General features: G+C 40.2%; 3 protein-coding genes and 1 long non-coding RNA gene across 7 annotated transcripts in view; 1 reads left to right on the plus strand and 3 right to left on the minus strand.

The window, feature by feature from the left end:
• The window catches only part of rbm24a (RNA binding motif protein 24a), a 9,204-nt gene extending 6,401 nt beyond the window's left edge, over positions 1–2,803 (minus strand). The window contains exons 1-3 of one of the 2 annotated variants that reach the window (XM_027025448.3): positions 2,370–2,803; positions 1,134–1,257; positions 864–918 (exon numbers count right to left, since the gene is read on the minus strand). In XM_027025448.3, coding sequence (XP_026881249.2) covers positions 864–918; positions 1,134–1,257; positions 2,370–2,537 — 347 coding nt within the window. In that variant the 5' untranslated portion in view covers positions 2,538–2,803. Of the gene's footprint in view, positions 1–863; positions 919–1,133; positions 1,258–1,596; positions 2,200–2,369 lie in introns of those variants that run through there. The other variant, XM_035529113.2, reaches the window with a different exon arrangement.
• Positions 2,804–5,430: 2,627 nt separating this feature from the next.
• On the minus strand, positions 5,431–7,386 carry stmnd1 (stathmin domain containing 1). Its single transcript, XM_027025466.3, has 5 exons — positions 7,247–7,386; positions 6,904–7,033; positions 6,633–6,763; positions 6,347–6,478; positions 5,431–6,112 (listed from the first exon to the last, which is right to left on the minus strand). The coding sequence occupies exons 1-5, from the start codon at positions 7,313–7,315 to the stop codon at positions 5,846–5,848; spliced, it is 729 nt and encodes a 242-aa protein (XP_026881267.1). The 5' UTR covers positions 7,316–7,386; the 3' UTR covers positions 5,431–5,845.
• Positions 7,387–8,233: 847 nt separating this feature from the next.
• Positions 8,234–11,031, minus strand: LOC145651824 (uncharacterized). The gene is made up of 3 exons (XR_014117881.1): positions 10,549–11,031; positions 9,829–10,047; positions 8,234–9,721 (listed from the first exon to the last, which is right to left on the minus strand). It is a non-coding gene; the product is annotated as an uncharacterized LOC145651824 (long non-coding RNA).
• An 875-nt stretch (positions 11,032–11,906) lies between these two features.
• ptdss1b (phosphatidylserine synthase 1b) lies at positions 11,907–21,613 on the plus strand. Of its 3 annotated transcripts, XM_027025465.3 has the most exons (13): positions 11,908–12,201; positions 12,530–12,621; positions 12,868–12,912; positions 12,997–13,121; positions 14,515–14,673; positions 15,470–15,621; positions 16,007–16,148; positions 16,333–16,445; positions 16,836–16,901; positions 17,865–17,964; positions 18,219–18,287; positions 18,614–18,671; positions 18,813–21,613. In XM_027025465.3, exons 1-13 carry the CDS (start codon positions 12,023–12,025, stop codon positions 18,902–18,904), a joined length of 1,392 nt encoding a protein of 463 aa, XP_026881266.3. In that variant the 5' UTR covers positions 11,908–12,022; the 3' UTR covers positions 18,905–21,613. The 3 variants fall into 3 exon arrangements, 2 of the variants coding, with proteins under 2 accessions (XP_081556224.1, XP_026881266.3); XR_014117882.1 differs by lacking the exons at positions 18,614–18,671; positions 18,813–21,613 and having other exon boundaries at positions 11,907–12,201; positions 16,333–16,901; positions 17,062–17,964; positions 18,219–18,265; XM_081700098.1 differs by lacking the exons at positions 17,865–17,964; positions 18,219–18,287; positions 18,614–18,671; positions 18,813–21,613 and having other exon boundaries at positions 11,907–12,201; positions 16,333–16,587.
• The last annotated feature ends 667 nt before the right edge of the window (positions 21,614–22,280 follow it).

Genomic DNA, 22,280 nt, shown 5'->3' on the forward strand with positions numbered 1-22,280 from the left:
TGCAGTCACTCCAAAGACAAGACACTAGAAAACACAAAAACAAGCTCCAGCAAAAAAAAGGAATAAAGAAATCAAAATTCAAAAAAAGAAAACAGCATCAAAGGAAAAGCCCACTTTGCTGCCCTTGGCAAAGGTGTCACTCCTCCACAGCACTGAAAAACACCCCCAAACCAGCCTTTTTTCCCAGTGAATGAAAAAGCACACAGTTTAGCTAGTAACACCACTTCATAACGGCAAAAAAAGGCACACACTGCCCTATGTACTATTAAAATCAAAGTCCAAACCAAAATGAAAACGAACATACATGCATCTGTAATCACCATTTTGAGCTTGTTTGTGTGCGTTTGAGTCTATGGTAGCTACTGATCTGTGCAATGCCCACAGAGCTATTCCTCAAACCACCAGTTAGCTTAACCCATATCGTGCCTGTCGGACCAGAGAAAGACAACATTGAGTCAGGCTACAGCTTCCATGAAGTTAAAAAGTTAAAGGACATTTTATATATCTTTCTCTCTCACACACACACACACACACACACACACACACACATCTCACTTTGTCTTGAACACAAACACAAACATAATCCTAACAATTATTCAAAAGGGGGTGAAATTGTGGTTGGGCATCATAATCATCATCATTGTGATGCTCATATCTAACACATGACTGTGTCAGATTCATGGCTACATACATAAAGTCAGAGGCATGCAGTGTTGCAGTGACTCAGGTAAGCCTAGACCTTAAGAAAATTCATTTTGTATTTTTTGAAAATCACAGGTACAGTTATTTTGTATGGCTAATGTATAAATCTCTCATCCTCTCCTTACAGTCAACTTCCGGTGCAAGGAACTGCTGCCACTTACCCATAAGGTCTTTGGATGAAAGCTGGATGAATTTGGGGTATGCCAAACGTGAATCCTATACCCAAATTCATGAGAAACATTTGTCAGTCACTGGTCAAATAGGCTACAGAAGGATTTAAGCACTTCCAGTAAGCGCAACAGTAATATTGTAAAAAAGCCAATAAAATCCCACTGTACTGCATGCATTATGGCCACAACTAGCATTTTAATGATGCCTACAAGACTGGCAGTGGCATTTGTGTCTTGCTTAAAGCACTGTGAGATGCTCACCTGGCTGCATCACCCGGGGTTTGGCTCCCAGGTAAGCTAGGTTCACGTTGGCCTTCCTGCCATCAATGATGGGGTTGGGGTCCTTACAGGCCCTGTCTGCTGCTGAGCGGTCTGCCATTGTCACCTGGTTAGGAAGAAGGGGATGACAAGGAAATTAACACTTTAGAACAGAGTGAGATATTTCACAGGATATCAGCTCTTAAATGAATGGGCTCAAACAAATGGTTTGAGCCACAAGTTTGACTGAGGTGCTGCTGACTGGTGCATCTATGGTCACAAACAAAAGAAACAGGAAATGACCCTCATCAGCTTTGCCACTGGTTCGTTACACACATCCCAGACAGAGCTCTTGCTTCTCTCAGAAGTACTTTATAAAGCATCTGGGCATACAAATAAAGATTCATTGTGATAGCTAGATGTTCAGTTTTGCATAGCTTTATTCATGGAGAAATAACAGTTATACCTGCATTAGACATTATTGCATCCGATGTTGTTTTGACAAGGAACGACCAGAGTAGACGGTAATCAGTCAGCCAGTTTGTTGTGAAATCTCGACACATCAGAGCAACAGTTTGACTCTCTCCAGTTGTGTGGACAGTCAACACTTTACACGACAATTTGTTTACTTTCTGACCATGAAGGCTTATCAAGGTGCTCCAAGTCAGATCGACAGCTGAGCCAACAGGGCCCCATTCCGGCAGCTAAGCACTTACGCACGGGCATAATTAGTTGCTATGCTTATTAACGGAGTAGTGCTTTTTACCCTAAGAATACCGAAACTTTTAATTTATGGGACTTTCGATTTTTATAAAACAATGAATTAGATATGACCATTGAAAAACCATAAACCTAACTACCAACACAGGAATATAAAAATGAAAAAGAGGAAAATAAAAATAGATGATTTGCTTTGTTTCCGGCCTTAGAGAATTCCAACATATCCCATGATTACATATTATAATGGCTGTCATAATTGTCAAACCAAAATGTCAACGAAGAAATAATTAGGTTTGACGTTTTGTTTGCAGCCCCACGGCAGAAAGTCTGAGAACGGGACCATCGATGCTGCTAAAAAACAAAACAAACAACAAAAAAACACAGACCAAGCAGTAACTCTCTTGTTAACGAGAACATGTGATGTGTTGCCTCAAAAATGTTATACAGCTGTGGTAAATCGCAGCAATTATGTCTTGTATTGATGTTATATTGTCGAAATAGAACTACAACAATACTTACAAAACCATACCCCCGGGACTTCCCAGTCTGTCTATCTGTAATCACGACAGCCTCCTCAATTTCCCCAAATACTTCAAAATATTTCCTAAGACTGGAGTCCGTGGTATGGTACGGAAGACCTCCGACAAATATCTTGGTATAAGTCGTGTCCTTTTGCGTAGTATGCATCCTCAAAAATACTCAAGTGCAAAACAGGGAGAAAACGAGGTGCAATATTTTAAAGTTGATATCACTTTATCGCTACTTGTATCCCTTTAAAAGACGATAGAGCAGGCGGAGTTACAAATTTCTGAGAAGTATAAAATACGGCTTTAGGCTATAAACTTGAGGTAGATGTATTATTACTTAGAAGAAATACAGAGCGGATCGTGCTCAAGACCATCAGGTGGGTTTACTCCCGTTCGTAACTGACGTGACTTCTGAAAAGTGCTTGTGACCCTTTCCTAAATGTCTCTGAGTAAACCCCACCCAGATAACTGTGAGGGCGGGACCGTGCATGCATTACCCCACGCCCGCTGCATACGCATTTGAACAGCTGGACAATATACAACGGATAGTTGTCTGTGCCTGTGTTGAAAAACCACAGAACTGCCCCAGACACTTGTTGCTTTGATAAACGCTGTGTGCGTGTGCGTGTGCGTGTGCGTGTGTGTGTGTGTCTGAGAGAGAGAGAGAGAGAGAGAGAGAGAGAGAGAGAGAGAGAGAGAGAGAGAGAGAGAGAGAGAGAGAGAGAGAGAGGCAAAGAAAAGAGAGAAATAGATAAAGAGAAAGACATTCAGAGGCCTACAGTATTACCAGCCATTCTGATAACTTTGTTGCAACGTTAACATTCTTGTAAGTGATCTTTCATGTCATTTAAAGTTTAAAGAGGTTCAAACTGGACACCAAATGGGCAGCGTGTCTTCTGGGGCAGCACAACAGGTGGTTAAAACTGGACAAAGGCTATGCAGTGTTAATAACCTACCTCATGTGCCAAAGACAGAATCCACCCAAGACAGGTGTCAAAAGACTTTTTTCAGATGATTCAGATGATTTTTTTCTTGATTTTCAGATGTAAGAACAAAGTAACCAATGTCCTAACGTGCATTTCTCCTTTCTCTTTGTATGTAAAATAATATTTTCATCTATATGGCACTGCAGCTACAATAATAAATCCTACAAGCTTTAAAATGTGTAGGAGGATATTATTTAAAAATACCTAATTCTGTTGTGTGAAAGTTAACTAAGTTAACCAATGTGTTGGAATTTTATTGGGGGAATTATGACTGTCCCTTAAATTTATGTCCCAAGTTTTGTTTTCATGTAATATTATTTCATGCATGCCCACCAAAATATTCTCATATAGTAGAAAGTATCTTTAGCATTGTTACAAATGTCCTTCCCACCAAAAGCTTGATGACGTCTCACTGCTTGATACAAACCAAAAGCAGATTATTTTCTAGGTGTACGTGTAATTCACACTGGGTAATTAAATATGGTCCAAAGTGAATTATTAATATGCTCTCTCATTTAGACCGTAAACCTGCATGTCATTTGAATGATACAGGTTTTGTGGGTGCGTGCAACTGGAGAAGCAGTCTGTTTGGTGTGGCCCACCACGCTTCACCTAGTTTCTGACGCCCAGCTCCTTGGGGTACACAATTGAAGCTTTACATAAAAAATGTCAGCCGCTGACCAGCCACAGAAGCCTGATATGAACCTGGAAGAGAGCATCTTTGGCTCCTTGGTAAGTGTACTAATTTATTTATACACAGCCACACACCCAGAGCAGAGCTGTGTAATAGAGGCCGGCTTGGATTTCAGGTGGATTACAATGAGAACCTATCCTGTTGCATTCCCTTGTATTTCTGTCTTCATTTGGATTGTGTGGTTTGGCTGTTTTGAAGAATTGAACAGTAAAATAATTGGGGTCTGATCCCTTGTATCATTTTTGTTGATGGCCATCTATAAATGAATCCACTGTTGCACTGTCTAACCTCTCTCATGTCATGCATAGATCGGGGATCACACTGGCCAATAAGAAAGAGCAGAGGTACAAAGCAACATCCATTTATCTCTGCTAGAAGTTAGTATAGTATATACTAAAGTTTAAATGTTAGTGGTGAAAAAGAAAGACCAGAAGAAAGTACTACTTTTGTTGAATATAAGTGCCTGTGGCACTGACAAAACACACTTTCAGCTAGAGCAGGTGGTAAAAAGTGTAAAGAATTTTTTTTAAATCTGTAAGCACATTTACACAAATAACCTTTTTGAAAGTTAGACAACTGTCTAGAGGGACCATCTTACACTACATTTTAAATGTACTCCACTGCACACAGGCAAACGGTTAAAAACTGTTCTAAGATCTGAATTTCAGCAGTTGCAGCTACAGTTGGGAGTTCCAGTGCTGGGTAAAAGACAGATTACTGGCAGCTGCAATAGCACTGTGTTGCACTCATATCTAAAGACACACACGCACATGCTCACACACAAATGATCTCCACCTATGAAAGCAAAACATCTAAGATTTTAATGAGGCCTAGTTTTAACAAATTGTAATGGTCATAGTATTTTGCCACAGTGCTAATTACTATGAGATACAGTTACATACACCAACCACATGAAAGGCCACTCTCAAATTCATACCTAAAAACACCCACTTGGCCGCATGGTAAATTTCCTATGTTCAGACGTAATGACCAGTTGACCACACACTGCCACCTGGTGGATCAAAGTCTGCACACCCCTATTTCAGTCCGCATGTTATGAAACTTTGCTAGCTTGTTCTGTATCCTGAGATTATATTGATTTATGTAGATCAGTGCAACAGACTATAAAGATAAATGCATTTACACTTAAAAATGCTAATTGAATTGGGAACATTATGTATATTTAAATGCATTCATAGGAATACCAATTAGAAAAATACCAGTAAAATAATTGTCACATTTACATAAAGATATAAACTGCTTAACATGTTTCTTTAACTTCTTTTGCACCTTCATAAGTACACTATCTTTCTCAGTTTTCATGTGACCTCCAACACTATATGCTAAATAATCTCTAATAAAAACTCAATACATAATTTGGAAAGTTGTTTATTAAAAAATATAGGTAGTAAAAAATATGCTTCAGTTCTCATTTTCTCTCTTTAAGTTCCCTCACTTAAGCAATCAATGGCAATAATGGATCTCACATGGGAGCCACAATGATTTATGACTTTCTTGTGAAATGAAATGCTGAATGTCAGAACATTTTAAAACAGTGTTAAATCAGCATTGATGTGACTCATTAATAGTGTATTTTTTTAAAAAAGACCAAGTATTCTAAACTAGTTAGAGTGTTATAAAGTGCAAGTGCAAAACCTTATGCTTGTGAATATTCCAGAACTTATGCACGATTGCAGTATGTACCTGTATCATGCCAAAAATAACCTGCATAGAAACAAGCTGTCACTGGCTAGCTTCAGTGTCATGGTCCACAAGAGTAGCCTCATACTAAAAGAGCTCATCTGCGTCTTCGCTCTTCTGAAAGGTGGAGTCGTTCTCCAGCTCGGGAGAGTCGCTCAGCCTTCCTTCGGCCACCTCTCCTCCGCTGCTTCCCACTCCTGGCTCTCTGTCTGCTGTTGGAAGGTGCGAGGCTGGAGGAGCGGCAGTGTGGAGTTGGCTCACGGAGGTGCCCCCAGCGTCAGCACCAGTCGGAGCGGCTCCGCGCGGCCGCGCGCTCTTAGCTCTCAGCCTACTACGCAGCTCCTCCTCACGGACCTGCAAGCAGTGACATGGGGGTTTACAGTCCCGGTAGTAAAGCATGCGCTGCTTGTGTGCCACACACACTAGGCTTGGCCATGTGTGCATATATATCAGTACTTGTATCTTTGAGTGGAGTTTGGTGATTGTCCTTTCATTAGTGCCTGATGAAAACAGAACACATAGAATGTAATGCAGGTGGTATGGAGAATTTTTTTTTTTTAGCACTTTATGGATTTGTTTCTGCTGTACCTTTCTTCTCTCCTCTACTTGTCTCATTTTCTCATCAACGTCTTGTTTTCTAGTGACCTCTTGTTCTTTGCGAGTCCTGAGTGACTCTAGACGAGGTGGTGGCCTCCTCATTGGCCTATCTGCATCATCCAACTACAGAATATCATAAACATCAAAACACACACACACACACACACACACACACACACACACACACACACACACACACACACACACACACACACACAGTTGGCACCACATACCCTGTTGCACTTTATCATACCTCACTAAGCTAACTTTCACTCACTATGATGTTGTAAGCTTCTCCACCACCCCCGACTTTTGGCTGGGCTGGAATGATGCCCTGACTTAGCAGTTGCTCCAGAATCACGCTGGATTCTTGCCTCTGGGTGTCATGTGCCAGCCCTGGACTCTGAGCTAAGGGTTCAGAAAAGTAAAGTGGACCTGAATAGGGATTTTTTAAATCAACGTCATGAAATGGGCACAGTATCACTTACATAAACGTTCTGACCAATGAGCAAATGATTAACGTTATACAGTATTTTATGCCTTTATACCTCGTAAAGGTGGAAGTATTTTCGGAACGGGTAAGACAGTTGCTTCTCCCGTGTCTAAACCCACTCCGCTGTCTGTGGTCTTTTTAGAGACAGCGGAGTCACCTCGGGCAGCCCCACACGCTGGTACAGTCTGTTTTTAATATAAAGTAGTAGAGAAAGTCACACGTGTCGCCAAGAATTAACACAGAGCAATTTCCTGGCACAGAAATTGTAGGTTGTAAATACTAATACCGTTCACTATATAATAAATTTGAATGGGAGAAAGATTCTAAACCCTAGAACTTCACAGATGTACGTAAAAATTTTCAATACAAGAAAAGCGACGCAGTAATGGAGACAGTACCTCATTTACATCCACGCTGCCTGGTTTCACGGGCTCGATCACTGTAATCTTTGAGCTCCCGCACCCCATTTTTACCCTTTAGGACAATGCTGGAATGATTCAACTCTTATTGCCGTTCAAACATTTTAAACAATGACCGCATTCCTATACATGACCGATGTCGCCATGGACTCTTTGCGTCGCTAAGACTCGTTGCTACAATAAATCTGACCCCATGTTTCGTAGGTCGGTTACACTTTTATGTTACCATGTCTGGTGCCAGGCCGACGTGCGCCTAAACATCGCACATGCAACATAATGCATTTAATATCCCTATATTCTCTAAGTTTAGCCACAGACTGGTCATTTTATTCTTAAATTTGGTTTCAGTAATCTACCATTCCATGCAATTATTTACACAGATAAAAATGAGATAGGGAGGTTACTTTAATACAAAAGCACAACAACAAAAATAAAAACAAACAACAGATGGATCCCAAAATATGGATATTTATTAAGTATTTATTAGACTAGGGGAAGACAAAGATTAATCATTTCTTACATCCGTGCGCTCAATCACTTCTCTGTACATAACATGAACACATTACAGAGGAAGAGGAAACCTGGCTCTCTGTTGGCTCCTTGAGCCCTCAAGCCCTCCTCCAGAGTGAACAAGTTCCTGTACATTGTATCTAGTGTTTTTCTATGTGGTATAAATGGTAAGAAGTCATGATGAGACAGCTGTGTTTCTTTACAGAACATCTATAAAAAGTAATTACTCTCCTGTTACAACACAATTATTACAGCTGGCAAAACAGTTTTTGATATGGCAACAACTGATTATGAATAATATCACATTTATTAAATGTAAATTTACCCTGCTGTTTCTGAGCAAGCCTAGTTCTGAGATGGCAGTTTTGCTATTTTTCTAATACAGATGTCACGGTAGGCTGATCATCTAGCAGGAGGGACATGCCCATGGCTGCACAGAACCACACCAAGCACCTGCCCCGGTTCCAATCACCCGTTTATTAGTCATACTCACCTGTTCCTTGTTTCCTGTGTCTTATGTAAGCCCACAGGTTCCTGAAGTCAGCGCTGTACATTAGAGGACCTTGGAGCAATGTTCTGCTCACCAGCCCTATGCTAAGCAGACAATTTCAACAACCTTTTGTTTTCTTTGTCACTGCACTGAAGCTTGTTACTTAGTTTTTTGATATGGAGAATAAAGACTCCTTCATCTTACCCTCGCCTCTCACCTCCCCTTTTTTGCCGCCCCGTCACAACAGAACATAATGCCACCTGTAGGATTCTCTATACAAAAGGCAGTTACTGTTTATGGTAAGGGAGCATAAGAATACAGGTAAGCCCAGAGAACAAAGGTGTTAAGTAAGATAAGTAAGCAAATGGCAAAAACATAAAGGCAACAAAGGAATTTGAAAGAATCAGCTCAGGTTCACTCACTGGGAAAGAAGGATTTTCTTCCTGAGACTAAAGGTGTTCCTGCAGAGGTTCTTGGTCTCCTGCAGGAGGCCAAAGTTAGATGTCACTTAGCCCATTCTGCAGCATCATATGTTGCACTGCTGCCTGACATGGTGTGTCAGCGACAACCTGTCAAAGCATGCTGTGCATGCAACACACATGGTCCAGACAGAGCTCACAGTTGCCTCTCTGCTCCAGGATGCCCAGCCGAGTCTGAGCAAGCTGCTCCTCCAATCCAGAGATGAGGATCTGGCTCTCCACCTTCTGCATCTTCGCTCGCAGTTCATTCACGGTACCCATCACATGGAGAAATGCATGTTACATTAGCTTGTGGTGGTCAGCCACTCCCAGTACCAGCAGCAATTCCATTTTAACATGACACCTATGGCACTTCCTCACTTGCTGCTTCTTCCACTCAAGTGTGTCCTTGGCCCTACTAAGTTCATGCAGCATCTTGTGAACAGAGAACTCTGTGGCACTGAATTCGGTCCCCAGAGCGTTAATGAGCTGCAATGGAGACAGGCAAAACCAATCCACTTGGCAAAAAATGTTAAACATAAAAAGATAAGACGCGTGAACTGATGTTGCTTCATGCCCTGTCCCTTACCTCATACCTCAGAAAGCTTGTGCAGCACATTGCTTCAGAAATAAGAGGAGTCTGTGACCACCCTCTCTATACTTTCCTTCAGATTCTTGCAGTTGGCTTTCTACTGCTCATAAGTCAAGGCCCTGCATTTGATAAAGACTTAATACTAATGACAAATAAGTTCTTAACAACCTGAATGTGCCGCAAGGAGGATTACAGAGGTGCAGTGAAAGTATGTGAGGCAGGAAACAGTGAAAACAGGTAAAAGGAGAATTACTGAAAGACACACCCATTGGCAGTACTGAAGTGCTGGTATCTGTATCCAACACTAGGTGGCTGGAGGTCCAGCATAAGGCATTGACTGTTGAGCTTGGTGACCTCATTTTTGTCTGTCATATAACAGTTGACTGTACATATCCTTCGGTGTCCTAGAGATAAATTTGGAACAGGTTATACACAAACAAAGTCTTCAGACTAAAATAATAGACTTTGTATGTCTTGAAAGTATTTGTAATATTTTCCTTTTTTAGTTCACCTTAAGTGCTCTAGAAGCCCAATGATCCTCTGCTGACTCAGTTGCTTGATGTGCTCACACAGTTTGTGTGCTCTGTGTTCAGCTGCACCTCCACATGGTCACGTGCAAGATCACCACCCAAGCGACCATCCCTTTCACATCCCGCAGCACCACACACTATTCAAGAATCTGCCTGTAGAGTGTTGTTTCCTGCAGGCATGTCTCTGTGCTCACCTTCACCTGCACAGGCCAAAGAGTAAAATTGAAAACCAGGACTTGGGCATTGAACTTGATTCAAGTGAACTTGAATCACTTCAAATAGCCAATAAAACAGATTTTTAATACAATCAAATCCATTATGACAAACTGAATTGGATCACATCTGAAAAACCTGCCTGTATTTAGAATAGGACCACTATGCGTAGACAAGCAGGCAAAAAAGAGGATGTTGCATAGCAGAGCAAAAAGGCTCAAGTTCTAAAGGTTGACACAATTTTTGTTAAGTATCACTAGGGATCTGCACAGTGTTATCCCTTAATGAATATATCTGATATTTCTTCACTATTAGGACATGTCAGTTTCCATCCACACACATTTAGGTGACTGAAGTTTTATTTAATAAATTTTTCAACAGGTTTATGGGGAGTTGGCATGTGTTTATGTAAGAAATTTTGAATTTGTGCCCCATTTTATTTAAAGATTTCACTTTAAGACAAATATTTGTTGTGCTATATGAAATACCTGTTCAAGTAGAGATATCTCCTGATCAACCTGAGAGACAATATCAGCTATTTGACTCTTCCACAGTTTTAGTTCTTTTAAACAGCAAAAGAGATCTGAGTTTGTGTTTCAAGAGGCCCAGTGAATCTTTTAAAAAAAAAGAAACATCAAATCACATAGCTACCATAGAGGGCAGTGTAACAAGGCAATTCATTGTGCTTTTCAATAAAATAAGGGGGAAAAAAGTTTACTTAAATAAAATATATAATAAAAAAACAATTAACTATAAAAATACAACAATGAAATGGAATTAAGATAGTACAGAATCACAAATTAGATAAAAAAACTTTTAATTAGATTAAGAGTTAGAATTAAAAGCATTCAATTAATTCTAAGTATTAATTAAAAGTAAATAATCATATGACATCTACTCTGAACTAACAACTGATGCTGAATTGTGAGTCTAAGAAATACTGAGAGTTGTTGCTTCACCTGGGTTGTTAAATCCATTGTACACTGCAGGTCTTGACTCATATGACTTACTGTAATTATCTGTAGCTCAGATCTGCTGGTGATTAACTGATTGTTGCTGGACCAGTCAGGCTGAGTGTATCTTGAGGCAGGCTTTAGGGACTTACTGGCTAAGTCATGAGGTCTCCTAGGGCCAGGGATAAAGAAGGACCATTGTCATAGTGACAAATATCTCATAAAGAAAAAATAAATAAATAAATATATATATATATATATATATATATATATATATATATATATATATATATATATATATATATATATATATATATATATATAGACACTTAAAAGAGCTTTACAAAAAGTCAGTCACAGTGGTAATAAGTACTGGCACTCTTGTGCTTATTATTCACTACTATTAAAGAGGGTAGATCTCTTTGCAACAGCAGCAAACAGGCTATTACTAAACATAGTCTAACTGTTACCAAACTCGGGCAGTTACAAATGTCATAGTTTAGATGAACTGAATTTCCCCTTCAGGGATCAATAAACTACAAGCATAAACTGATCATGTCTCATAACGTCTCCTATTGCACCTATATCAATTATATTTTCTATTGAAATAACATGCTCCTGTGCAAGCATGGCCAAATATAAGGTATAAGCGTTTGATTCTTTATCAAACCACCAGATGGCGCTATTAGAGATTTCATTTCGTGCGTCACGGATCACTGTTTACTGCCATCAATCGTGGTAGTTAGAAAAAAAAAAGACTTAGAGCTCTTTACTGCCGGCCTCGGGTTCTTTGACAACTCGACGTGACTGGGCTCTACAAATGAGAAGAGGCGTTACAACTACTCTAGCGACACCAGCCAATAGCATGCGTGGAACTAGAGTAAGCATGAGCAGTGAACACTATTTGGCTCAATCAAGCCAACTTCAAATACGGGAAGGTGGAATTGTCACCGCTGCTCACATTACGTCAGAACAGAACGGTTTGATCGGGCAGCTTTTGTAGTGAACTATGGCATCCACGCAGGGTTATCGGACGCTTAGTAAAGATGATGTTAATTATAAAATTCATTTTCGGATGATAAACGAGCAACAAGTGGAGGATATTGTTATAGAATTCTTTTACAAACCCCATACCATCACTTTACTGACGTTCACCGTGATCAGTTTAATGTACTTTGCATTCACCAGGTAATGCGCTGCATTTCAACCGCAAGTCCGAAAGTTTCCTTCTTGGACATCATTGCTTAGGAAACTTGTAGTCTTAGCAGGCATTTGATTAAATTCGTTAATCTTTGTTGGCAGGGACGGTAACTATCATTGTCTTTTACACTGCAGTAGCCGACTCTATTTCTTTTTTTTAAATTGTAAGGACAGCCATGCATTCATTCGTACTGTAACTAATTTACCCGTTGCATTTGAGATCTATGTAATGATCTAAAGTTCTACGCCACTCCATTGTAATAACTTCTTTGAATGTGATGATCTTGATAATAAAATATTTTTGAATCTCTGACAGAAATGATACTGACTGTGACAGTAATCTGCGTGTGGGCTTTGTTCTAGTCGTCTCCTTCTTCCTCGTTATCAGTGTCCTGGCTTTCCCAAATGGTACAGGCTCCAGTCGTTTGCACGATTTGCAGCATTCTTGTCCTATTTTATTTTATTTAGGGTTATTTTTAAATGATCATTTTCGAACTGAAATTATGCATATTTTCTATTTACCACCATAGTTCATGTTGTGTGCATTACAATCCATTTTAAGATATCTGTGCAAGGTGTTTGTTAATGAGTAACCTCGTTAAACTTGGTGCCTGGAGGTGTTTGCACTGTCTAAAAGCTGAACTGTTTTTTCAGGTCCATTTACGCGGCCGCACCCAGCTGTTTGGCGCATGGTGTTCGGTGAGTAGACCTATTGACAACATGCTGCTGTTTGTACTGCTGCAGATTTGTTGACAGACCACCAAACCATGAAATCTTTTACAGGTGTCAGTGTCCTGTACTTCCTGTTTTTGGTGTTCCTCATCTTCCTGAGTTGGGACCAGGTGAAGGTTCTGCTATACTGGCTGGACCCCAACCTGCGGTATACTACCCGTGAGGCTGAGGTTATGGTGAGTGAGACGGCAGGCCCTAGCAAGTGAGGTGGAGGGGCAGTTCTTTCGATTTTGGGACTGATGTCGTGCTTTGCTTTCCAAGAATGCTAAGAGCTAAGATTAGACTAAGATAATGTTGCATTTGAGTGCAGGTATGACGTGTGTCTGCTTGAGGAGGTGCTCCATGTTCTCCACGTGCTAATCTTGATCGTTATTCTTAGTGTCACATGCTGCTAAAGAGGGTGTCGCATATCTTGCTATTTCTGCCTTTCTAAAAAGCTGATTCCATGCAAGCTTGTTGGGTGTTATGATGACAGCTCATTTAATGCGAGTTTGGTTCAGTAATTTTTAGTCATTGCCCGTTGCATGTGCTCTCTCGAATGCTTGATTTAGGACTGCATGGTTAATTGTATATTCTTTGAAATCTCCATTTTTGTTGAGGCTGCATAGTAGTCAGGCATGTCTAATTATTATAAGCACCATTTATCCAGTTATTATAAACAATGCACACCTGCCAAATTGTAAGAAAACTATCTGATTTTGGTGCCCACACTGTCGTCTCAGTAATTCTGTTGACAGTCCGTCCGCTTTTCACAAACGCATCATATAGTTAAATTAGATTAAAATTATAGTGTGTTCAGTGAGATTATCTTGTTACCATTTAAAATGATGGTAAAATGTTACCATAAAAATTACCATTGGTGAATTGTAAAAGATGGTAACTTTTACCAATTAAATTTTTTTTAAATTAAAAATTACCTTTTTGTTCTGATTCTGAAACCTGGCCAGTTTGGTACTGATACAGTTTCCATGCAGTATCAGCCTCATCTCTGACACTGAGTGGTGCCATCCCCAGATTACTAATCACAACATATTGCTGAAACAAATCGTACTAATCTTCACTGTCATTATACTAAGCATGGCTCCTAGCCTTTTGAGACCGAGTGTGTGCGCGTGTGTGCGCGTGTGCACGTGTGTGCGTGTGTGCGTGTGTGTGTGTGTGTGTGTGTGTGTGTGTGTGTGTATACACATGTGTGCATGCAAGTGTGTGTGGTGCTGGAGGCCAGTAATAAGGTTGGAGTGGACCACCTCCATGCTGCACAGTGCTATGGGATTAATGAGTGGGCAAGACAAAAGCACCCCGCTGAGAACCACCAGGCTGCTGGCGTACTGGGTTAACGTCTCCTTGACCCTTGTTATCAGGGTTAGGTTCCTAATGTAAATCCAGTTGCTGTTACTGTTGTATTGGCAAGATTGCAGTCAAACATCATCTACTTGAAACGCTTTTTGTAACTGCTTTGTATTAGGAATGTGTATTTTGCTGTAGCATCTCCATCCCTTTATTCTCTCCCATTACTGTCTTTCTCTCTGGTTGCCATGATCCTTCTCCCTCTCTCTGACTACTGTGCAGGAGTATGCGGTGAACTGTCATGTGATCACGTGGGAGCGCATCCTCAGCCACTTTGACATCTTCGCCTTCGGCCACTTCTTTGGCTGGGTCATGAAAGCACTGCTTATCCGCAGCTATGGACTCTGCTGGACAATCAGCATCACGTGGGAGCTAACGGAGGTGTGGCCTGAAGTGTGACATCACTTCTGTGTGCACTAGATAAGTGTATGGGCTAAAAAAGGGCACTACATTTTTAAAGCCGTAAATTTAGTCTTGAATTATGTTGATTATGCTTTGCTGTATAAACTCAATACTTATATGTTGCACTGTGTGACGTGTAGTGTGAAACTCGAAAGTCTACCAGAAAGAGTTAAACCACTTAATTTCTGTTATCAAGCCTTTATTCTGTGGTTTTCAGAGGATGAGAGATTAGAGAGAGACACAAGATTTACTGCCAACCATGGCTATCCTGATGCACAGAGAATGTTTATATAACTGCTGTGTTCTCCAAAAAAATACATTCCAAATAGTTCCATAAAGTACATGTTTAAGAGAAGCAGCATGCAGACACTACATGTCTGGCAGTCACCAGAGCCCCATGAAGGGAGGGATGCACTGTGTCCAGGAATTTGCACCCACCATACGACACGCCACATGATTTCACCAATTAGTTTTCCTGGGAGAAAAAGAGAGCTTATTGGTCAAAACATATAATATTCTGCAGGATCACAATGAACACCTGTTTGTGCATAAGGTTTGTACACTGTAATCAGCTTCTGGTGTATAAAGGTTGTACCAGAAGCTTATTCCATATGTTAAGTCACCATCAGTGCTGCAGAGTTTCAATTTTTGAATCAGACGATTCATTCCCATTCTTGTTTCTCGTTTTCCCCTTTCTTCCACTTGCCTTTGTTGTTCTTTCTCTCTCCTCCTCTTCTGTCTTGCTTCTCATTCTCATATATTTCCTTCTTCTCAGTTGTTCTTCATGCACTTACTGCCCAACTTTGCCGAGTGCTGGTGGGACCAGGTCATTCTGGATATTCTGCTGTGTAACGGAGGTGGCATCTGGCTCGGGATGATGGTGTGTCACTTCCTGGAGATGCGAAGATACCACTGGGCCAGCATCAAGTAAGCCTGACACACTGCTGCTCTTTCTTTGTCTGAGGCTGACTGAAGCATAGGGCCTTGTCTATTAAATGTGTGTGCTGCTGCGTTCGAGTCTTCATTACTGAGCATAAATGTCCTGGTTAGCTTGTATCTTACTCTATTTATGTACCAGTATGCAATACATAATACTGCAGAGTATACTTTTCTTTAATGTACATTTTAGTAATCATTACTAATAGTTACTTGATTGCAAGCCAAATGCAGAGATCATGGTATGTGTTTGGTAGTGACATTTGACAGTACACCCCAGGAGCCTCAATTTCATTTTTGCGTAAAGACTATCACCAAACCACACATGTGGATGTGTAAGGGTAGCTTTGATTCATATGTCCATCTGTATGTTCAGGGATATCCACAGCACCTCAGGGAAGCTAAAGCGTGCTGCGCTGCAGTTTACTCCAGCCAGCTGGACCTACATGCACTGGTTTGACCCCAAGTCATCCTTCCAGAAGGTGGCAGGCATATACCTCTTCATGATCATCTGGCAGGTGGCTCGCACTTTGGGTTGAGAGTTATTTTGCTGTCTGTCTCTTTATTAATTAATTATGAAGATGATTATTTTCAGTGGCTGTAACAGACATATAAAGACATTATGACTTTATACTCACTGAAGTCATTTAGGCTGCACATGTCATAAGAGGCCTGCTTTTGTGCCTTTGCTTGGATCCCCAGCTTACGGAGCTAAACACATTCTTCCTGAAGCACATCTTCGTGTTCCAGGCCTCTCATCCTCTCAGCTGGCTCCGAATCCTGTTCATCGGGGTTATTACTGCGCCTACTGTTCGGTATGGTCCTGCTATGACTCCATACCTTTGTCAAACTTTACTTCACTGCAGGACCACTGGCCAGAAAACAACAGATTCTGTGTTTGACTCGACAAGGAATTGTACATGTCCTGAGTCCTCATTCTTTGGATGTTAGAACAATGTCAGTACCACATGAAATAAATTACATCAGTAGTTATGAAACATGACAAATCATATTGATAGTTGAGGTCTTTCAGCATTGGCTCATGGAACAATGATCTTTGATTATGCTTGGTGGATTAAGAACAGCAAAGCCTGCTACAGTGTGGATACTGAGTGAACTGCTTTCTTCCCTAGCCAATTTAGTCAGTGTTTCTAGTTGTCATATGTGTTGTCACCTTATGTTTAATAAACGTCTATTTATTTTAGGCAGTACTATGCATACCTTACAGACACCCAGTGTAAAAGAGTGGGAACCCAGTGTTGGGTGTTTGGGTGAGTATAACCCTTAATATCTCCTTTTCTGTTCCTTACTTTGTGATCTTCTACTACTACTATTATTACCACTATTGCTGCTGATTCTGCTGCTTCTGTGTGTGTGTGTGTGTGTGTGTGTGTGTGTGTGTGTGTGTGAACCGCTGAACAAAACAAGTAGGTATATGCTTTGAACCAAAACTCCCGTTACCTTATTACAATAAATATATCTATGCATACACATATACATTAACTTTAGTAGTTATCTACATGGTCAGTTGCCCACCCTGAACAATGTAAGACAATTACAATTATTACAGAACTCCAGAAAACGGCAAGTTTGTTCCATCTGATAGTGGTGTAATTAGAATAAAAGTCTTTCTGCCCCATGTATTGTCCACATTATCCCTCTAATGTTTGGCTCTCCTGTTTGTCCACAGAGAATGGGCCAGAGTGCCGTTACTGTGTGCATGTGCGTGTGTGTATGTGTGTGTGAAACCTTAAATCGGCATATAAACTAAACCAGGTCAAGGCTCTTCCTGCTATTCAGTGCTGTGTTCTCTGCTAATCCTCCACCAAGTGGGACACACGTATTACTAGACCATACTAATCACTATTTACATTAATATTATGGTATCTATACATTTAATTATAAAAACAGCTGCTTTAAGATTCCTCTGATGCTCAAAGCCTTGTTTATGCACCATGAGAAATGATAGTTATGACAAAGTAACATTTCAGAGGTGGTTTGTTCTCACTTGGTTTATTAAAAAATGTTTTAAAAAAAAACAAAACAAAAACACCTCTCCAAGATCAAATTAAGGAAATTAGCGGTCTTTCTCAAATGACAAGGAAACAGGATTAGTAAGAATGATATACTAGACAATGCACTTCTGTGTTGCTTGCTTCATAGGTCAGGCAGTTGTAAAGTTTTGTAATGCATTTAGATCATTTGTGATCTGACATACTTTCCCTTCCTAACAGAGCCATTGCCTTCCTGGAAGCTCTGGCATGTATTAAGTTTGGACAAGACCTTTTCTCCAAAACACAGGTCATGTATGTGGTGTTCTGGCTTTTGTGTGTGGTAAGTACTGTAGGCATAAGTGTTTGTACTCCTTTTCTGTTTTTGTTTTATTTTTTGTTTATGGAAACTAAAACAAACATTCTGGATGCCTGCATTACTATATGTAATCCGGTAACATCACAATATTACTGGAAGACCTCAAAGCATTAATAAACATTTAAATAATCACTGAATTCTCTGAATATTTGAGTCTGTTAAACTTGTGTTAATGCTGCGGTTCAGATGAGCTGATCATGATGCTTTTTCTCTCTCAGGCCTTCATTACTTCTCTCTGCCTGTATGGGATGGTATGGTATGAGCAGATCTACAGCGTGAGGCTGAAGGTCAGCATGTGAATCACAACAGTGGGAAACCCTCTGCTGCTCAAAGCACCAGTGAATCAGCAAAACCTTTAGCATTTATTAAGCAGCTGCTCAGCTTGTACAAACCCAACACTGACCAGAGAGACTAGTATCGACTGCTGGCTGTATTTTGATGCCGATCACTGACCATCTTAACCAAATTGTGTGTGAAACAAAATTCAGTGATGTTATGATGGCTATTGTGAATAAAGACAAATCATTTTGATTTACCTTTCTATGTGGGTTCCAGTTATGCCATTTTTTTTAATGCACTTGATTGATAATTGTTTATGTAAACTTTCTTTCAGAGCTGTGATGATGACAATTTCATTGACTCATGCGGTTATACACCTAAAATCATTAAAGGTAAGATATAACCCAATTTATTAATAGGCTAGGTTTATAAAGGTTATTTATTCCCTTTAGAGATATTTGTTCAAAATCATTATCATTGAGTTAAATGAGTGAAGCCTGTGGTTCCTCCTTATTTTCCTGTTTCTCTCCAAGCTGAAAGGAGCCCCAGCAGTTACTCCCAGGTGTCCCGCCAGAGGAGATGCTTGGGCAGAAACAGAGCCAACGGTGCAAGCAGCCAGCAGTAGCTGCAGCGGGAAGTGAAGCTTCCTCTCTTTGCGCCCAGCCCACAAACTGTACTATAACTTTAAAGTGAGGTAAACAGTTCACAAGGACAGTGCAGAGTGGGGGAGGGGCAGGAGCAGTTCTGTGAACAGCCACTACCAGGAGACACTAGGCACACACAGCACTAGGTTTGTTACTTAAGCACTAGTAAAGAAATATGCCTAAAAGAATAATTTAATGGTTGCTGCTACATGAAGTAAGTTGAAAGTGATGTTCAATGGACAATGTAGTGGTAGTGTTTTTCAAGTCAGAATAGATATCATGCCTCCAAAAAAATCCTAGGGTTTTCCATAACTAAATCAGCCAGTGTGCAGTTTTGTCCATTTCTTTCCACCACGGACAGTTCTATAGTTATGAATTGACTCCAATGGTACACTTCTACAACCAAATGAGACTGAAAGAATAAAATGATAAAATACAAATTAATATGTGTAGGCACACCTGTGTAGTCCTTGCTGGAGCATTTCTCCAAGCAAAGCTTTGTTCATTTTGAAATATAATGTATAAAAGATGTATATGTATATGTATACCATATATGGGACATTCCAGATTCCTGGCTACATTCCTGTAAAGATGTTGGAACTTGTTCCTTTTTTTTAGGAACTTCACTATGCTTACCATTCCTTCGGGGAATGTCTGTTGTTTTGTTTTTTTTACATCTGCATGTGCTCGGATGTAGGCTATAAAATATCCTTAATATGGCATATGCGATTTCAAGACCTATTAGTAATGCAGTATATTAAAGTTTCACACCAAATAATCACCGCTCAAGGAGGAGGAGTTTTATTGGTCCAGTTTGTTTTTGTTTTTTTTGTTGGTTTTTTTTTGTTTTTGTTTGTTTTTTGTTTGTTTGTTTTTAATACTCTTTTTCTTGTTCTTAGCAACCACTTGCAGAGCCATGGTTTTTAGGTATATATTAAGGGCTGTTACTTAATCTTTGCTGAAATTACCTGTACTTTATTTAAGAAAAATGTATTTTATTTACTTTTCAAGTGGGGTTGGGTGATGTGGCAAACATGGATCATAATACCTTACATTATTTTCACAATGCCAATTGTTACCAATGTTAAACTTTCTAAGGCCTGCTAACAACTTTGAAAAGACAACGCACCTGCAAATCAGTGTCAAATTCAAGAAGGTGTCCAAAGATTTTTTTACATTTACAAAAATTAACAATTTAAGAGGAAAAATGAAACAAATGCTAAATAAATAACTAAACTAATGACTGTTTTAAAGACATTCATAAAATGTGTAGATTTAGAATTATGTGGTGGGTTAGTGTTATAGAAATTCTTATATCCACAATATGCTAATAAAGGGTTATCATGACAATTTATCATCATGATGACAGCAGTTGTCACATTGCTTACCTTTTTTCAAGTTCTTGTAAAAATTATGTCTGACACTATTTTTATGTTTTGCCTTTTTTTTACTTAACTCTAATATTTAAGTCCCTGGTATTACAACAAGAGACTAAATTAAGGTACTGTATTTTTTATTGATTTCATAACAATAAAATTGTAATTCAGGGTTAATGTCTCAAAATAAGGCACTATGTAAATTCAGTTTCGGATTCAGATGGGGACCGCAACATTAGGAAGGATAATTGTTCCTCCAGTTGCGTGTCCTTGGGATTGGCAGAGTGCCGCTATCCGGTAGCTAGGAACCAAGGTAGTATGCACAAGTCATCTATATGCCAACCAGTAAGGCCCATGCAACCAGTGACAGCTGTCCTCACTGGCACCCATCACGTGACATAAAGAAAAATAGTTAAGTGGGCAAGGGAAAGGCAGGTCATTAGTGAAATGAAGGCAAGGCATGAAGAAAAATTAAATAAGAAAAAAGCATTAAAAAAATAAAAATTAAAATTAATTGTGCTCAAGAAGTAAAGGGGGAAGAGGGGGGCCTACGCATGCGGGAACATGCGTAGATGCTGGGAAAGGGCATCCAATCATCGCCTGAAAGCTGCAGTTGTGGGTGCCATGATGACGTCCTCGGGGAGGGAGTTCCACGAGTCTATAACCCGCCTAGAGAGCCGAGCCTCGGGTCTGATGCAATCAGGCCTAGGCTTAGTCAGTTTCATAGAATGTCCCCGAAAGGTTGGTAGGGGAGCTGGTGTAAATAGCCAAGTTAGGTCAGGTCCAATCTTATGCGTGAGTATATGATAGTTGAGCATGAGGTCACCTCAAAGTCGCCTATAGTGCAAGGAGAACATCCCTATGGCTTCAAGCCTAGTGCTGTAGTCCTTGCCTTGCATGTCACATACCATCTTGGTGCCAACCCGTAAAATGCGCTTCAAGGCCATTTTCTCCCTCACGAGACAAGATGGGTTCACCTGAATGCAATATTCCATGTGTGGCCTGACAAACACAGAATATCCTAACAAATATGTCACCGGTGATTTTACCGAAGGCCCTACGAACCATCCACAGAACACAGTGGCTGAATCCTGCCATTGATCACTAGACTTGAAATCAGCAGAAAAGGGTGAAGCCTAGTTCTTTGATCTGGCTGATGGAGAGGACATTAACTGTTCCAAGCTGATAGCTTGTTACAGGCAATTTGGGAGTGATGCGCAGTACCGACCACTTTTCCCAGTTGATTGGTAGCTACCATATCTCCAACCAACCCCAGAGCTGATCTAGGGCACTTTGTAAGTTGTCTGACCCAAACCCCCCCCCCCCCCCCCCCCCCCCCCCCCCCCCAGGCTTGTCCACAGGAGCCAAAAGTTTAAGGTCATCCACAAACAACAGGGATGACAGGTCCAGGGCCCCGGGGATATCAATCACATACAAGGAAAACAGTATGGGTCCAAGTACAGACCCTTGGGGGACCCCACTAATGACAGCAGTCCTGCTGATCAGTAATACTTGTGTTCGAATCTCTCTATTAACCAGAATTCACCTGGGGCAGATGTGGTACTCTTTTAGCAAGTTCATTTTATGCTTTATTGTGGTATTTGAAAAATTCCACTGAGAAATGTTATGTCTTTAAAAGTTAGTCTGAAGCTGGTCAAGTGATTTGGGGGGTTTTCTCTTAATGAGTGACCACTGGTATGACATGTGTGTTCTGATATGGAGAATACTGCAGTATTTTTAGTCAGACCATCTCAGTCTGATTTATTATTGTATGAATGTAATTTAATGTACCAATATCATGGATTTTATGTGAGGTCTACATAATGACTTTGCTTGAATTAAATGTTTTTTTTTAATGGTTTTGTACATGAGCACCATCAAGAGGATTTTTTTAGGAATTTTCTGAAATGCCTAGTAAAAAAAAAAGTAATTATTGTTGAATAAAACTTTCAAGCAGAATTATAAAATGAGGAATGTTCCT

Source organism: Electrophorus electricus, chromosome 2 (assembly GCF_041902795.1).
Source record: "Electrophorus electricus isolate QZ-2024a chromosome 2, ASM4190279v1, whole genome shotgun sequence".
NCBI lineage: Eukaryota > Metazoa > Chordata > Actinopteri > Gymnotiformes > Gymnotidae > Electrophorus > Electrophorus electricus.